The sequence below is a fragment of the Quercus robur genome, chromosome 12 (assembly GCF_932294415.1).
Source record: "Quercus robur chromosome 12, dhQueRobu3.1, whole genome shotgun sequence".
NCBI classification, from domain to species: Eukaryota; Viridiplantae; Streptophyta; class Magnoliopsida; order Fagales; family Fagaceae; genus Quercus; species Quercus robur.
Window position 1 is genome coordinate 33,212,635 of NC_065545.1, and position 3,616 is coordinate 33,216,250.

General features: G+C 31.8%; 1 protein-coding gene across 1 annotated transcript; it reads left to right on the top strand.

Annotated features, from left to right (window-relative positions):
• Positions 1–1,474: 1,474 nt before the first annotated feature.
• Positions 1,475–3,316, top strand: LOC126709833 (probable aquaporin TIP-type). Its single transcript, XM_050410181.1, has 3 exons — positions 1,475–1,678; positions 1,901–2,151; positions 2,712–3,316. The coding sequence occupies exons 1-3, from the start codon at positions 1,552–1,554 to the stop codon at positions 3,084–3,086; spliced, it is 753 nt and encodes a 250-aa protein (XP_050266138.1). The 5' UTR covers positions 1,475–1,551; the 3' UTR covers positions 3,087–3,316.
• Positions 3,317–3,616: the final 300 nt, after the last annotated feature.

The window sequence follows — 3,616 nt, forward strand, 5'->3', positions numbered from 1 at the left end:
AGTTCTAGAATTTTCGTTTTAAAAAAAATATTAGAGCATGAAATAATTTTTAAATACATTTGTTATTAGTACGTCACAAATCTTTAGATTTCTGCTTCATTTAATTTGACAAAAAATATTTTCTAAAAATCACTTCTTTTTTTAATATATTTTACAAAAAATTGATTTCTTTTTAATGTATGGCAATGACACTGAAAATGAGTTAGAAATTATATTTTATTGTTTGTTTAGCTTGGAATATCTTTAATATTATTAATAATTCCAAATAATTATATGAATCAAGAGTCAAAACCTTTGTTCACAATGAAAATATTACATAAAACAACGAAAACAAATTTTATTTTCAAAGACAGATTTACTAGTTGATATTAAAAAAAAAAAAAAAAAAAACCAATTTAAGCATATTACGTCATCTATATAGTCAGGGAAAAAATAGTTAGCTTTGGTTTTAAAGATGTTTGTGGGAAAGTATAATTCACTTCCCATGTCACTAAAAACCAAACCAAGACATTTATTTCAAGAGAAAATTATGAGATTGATTAACCATTAGAGATTGATTGTTAGAGAAAATTGTATATGAAAAAAATGAGCCCTTTAGGTTTTTGACCCATGAATACAAGTGACAAAGTTGAATTGCGTAACTCTTATGTCTTATCTCTTCCCTTTTCCCTATTATTCTATCAAAATTTTTTACAATGTTTTATTTAAAAAAAGGAAAAATATTTTCATCCAAAACTTATTGTTTTCTGTTGACTAGGTTGTGTTTGGATAGCTTATTTTTTACCAACTTAAGTGTCCATTTGGCACGATTAATTTTGTCAACTTATTTTATTATTCAGCTTATTTTTGTTACTATTTATGAGCCTCACTGCACTTTTAAATATTATTCATTGGTCCCACTTTACTATTTTAGTTAACTTTTACCTTTATCTACAGTATTTTCAACAAAATTTTTTTAATTTTAGTAAAATAAGCGAATTTTAAACAAACCCTAAGCTACAAATTTCAATTGACCAATATTTTTCACCGTACCAAACACTAGAAAATGCAAAAATGTTTTTGGAGCATCTTTTCCCCATACCAAACAAAACAAAATATAAAGTTTTTTTTAGAGAAATAAACAAAAAAAAAAACAAAATATAAAGTTGAATGAAGAATTCGTTAGAAAATTAAATTGGCTTAAGAGGAAAATGACATCATACCTCTTTGTTAATGTAAAGGAGCTCACTTAGTAATATTCTACAAGAACATGCTTATCTCCCTACTATTTTTAAATAGTTGTCTGTTCATTAATTACTAGTTAAGTTGGTTGTCTTATGCTCATAATGTCTATAATTTATCAAGAAAAGGCGGTTGTTAGGCACCTAAACCCAATCAGACGGTGACTTAGCATTCATCCGGGTCCCATGGTCGGTGCCGGCCATGGTTCTCTCTTCGTAACCTATGTGTAGCACTTGCTGTATATAAACAATGCAATAGGAATGTGACATGACCAAGTTGTAGCAACTAGCAAAGCCACTCTATTCTCTAAGTAGTCTTTGAGCAAAAATAATGGTGAAGCTAGCTTTTGGCAGTTTTGGTGACTCTTTCAGCATTGAGTCTCTCAAGTCTTATCTATCAGAGTTTATAGCCACCCTTCTTTTTGTGTTTGCAGGAGTTGGATCCGCCATTGCTTATAGTAAGTGTGTTAATAACCATGAAATCATTGTAATGAAAATGATATACATAGAATGGAGTACATGGAAATTTTACTTAAGTGTCAAAACAAAGGTAGCAAAAAGTATTTTATTCATACGGGAAAGGTACTTAGAAGGGCAATATATGATTAATTGATCAAGTTTATAGCTAGAAATTTGGTTTTGTATGAGAATGATTTTATGGGTATTTTTGATTTGTATAGGTAAGCTCACATCGGATGCAGCTTTGGACCCCCCGGGACTTGTAGCTGTGGCTGTGGCCCATGCCTTTGCACTTTTTGTAGGGGTGTCCATTGCAGCCAATATCTCCGGTGGCCATTTGAACCCAGCTGTCACGTTTGGATTGGCCGTTGGAGGCAACATCTCCATCCTTACTGGCATTTTCTATTGGATCGCTCAATGCCTTGGCTCCATTGTTGCTTGCCTCCTACTCAAATTCGTCACAAATGGAGAGGTATATTTCTTGGGGAATAAAAGAGAGAATAAAAAAAATCATTTCACAAAAATTGGTCCAAAAAATAATCAAATTAGTTGGACTTCTATTAACATATATATATATATATATATATTTTTTTTTTTTTTCAATGTACTAGTTTTATTTATTTATTTATTTTTATTATAGAATCTTTATAAGGATACTCTTAGTAGTGGCGAAGTCAGAACTTTTTCCTAGGAGGATCAATAAATGAGACTTAAAATATATTTTTCATTTTAAAGAAAATTTGGAAGAGGAAATAGGTGATCTTTTAAAACCTGAGGAGGCCTTGGCCCCCCTCTGCCTCCCCTCCCTCCTCCAATAACTCCTAGCTCATCGAACTCGAGAATAAACAGGAAGTATCTTCCTTACTCTTCATTTCTCATCTCCCTCTATCCAAACAAAAATGGAAAGTTGGGCAATACCACTTAAGCTATGAGGCTTGGTGATATATTAACTTAACAAAGGTCTAATATAACTGGCTATGTGTTAAACTTCCAAATTATCTTAAATATGGTTTGTGATCTTGAATTTGGCAGAGCATACCAACACATGGAGTTGCATCAGGAATGAATGCAATTGAAGGAGTGGTCATGGAGATCATCATAACCTTTGCACTAGTCTACACTGTCTATGCCACAGCAGCTGACCCCAAAAAGGGCTCAATTGGTATAATAGCACCTATTGCAATTGGGTTCATTGTTGGTGCAAACATCCTAGCTGCTGGTCCATTTAGTGGTGGGTCGATGAACCCGGCTCGTTCATTTGGCCCAGCTGTTGTTAGTGGAAACTTTTCAGAGAATTGGATCTACTGGGTTGGCCCACTAATTGGGGGAGGGTTGGCTGGGCTTGTATACGGTGACATTTTTATTGGGTCCTATGCCCCAGTCCCAGTCTCTCAAGACTATGCCTAAACAGAGTTCTTTGTGATTTGGGTCTTCCTGTGATTTGGGTTGTTTCTTTTGGGATTGTGATTTGTCAATGGCCAGCCTAAAAAGAGGTTGTACGTGTTAATAAAATTGTAAATAAGGAATCAAAAGTTGGCCTTTTGTTTTTGTTTTGTTTTAGTATTCCTCTCTTGTCATTACAAGCAAAGTTGTTAAAATCGAGATTCTATATAAGATTGGCGAAGGGGATTTCATAAGATTGAATTAAGATCCTACTTTTTTATTTTAAATATTACAAAAAATAGTAATGATTGTGTTTATTAAATAATTTTTAGAATTATCCACAGAAAAAAAAAATTTTTAATTCAATATATTAAAATTTTGTTACTTTATATGAATATGTCCCTATTAACTAATTAAGAGATATACTTTTTTTTAAGCACAATTTATTAAAAAATTCATTAATTCGGAACAAAAAGCCAAACTACCAATACATAAGTAAAGGAAAATATTTTTAAGTTACAACTTGCAACACTATAATAAGTTAATAATAATAA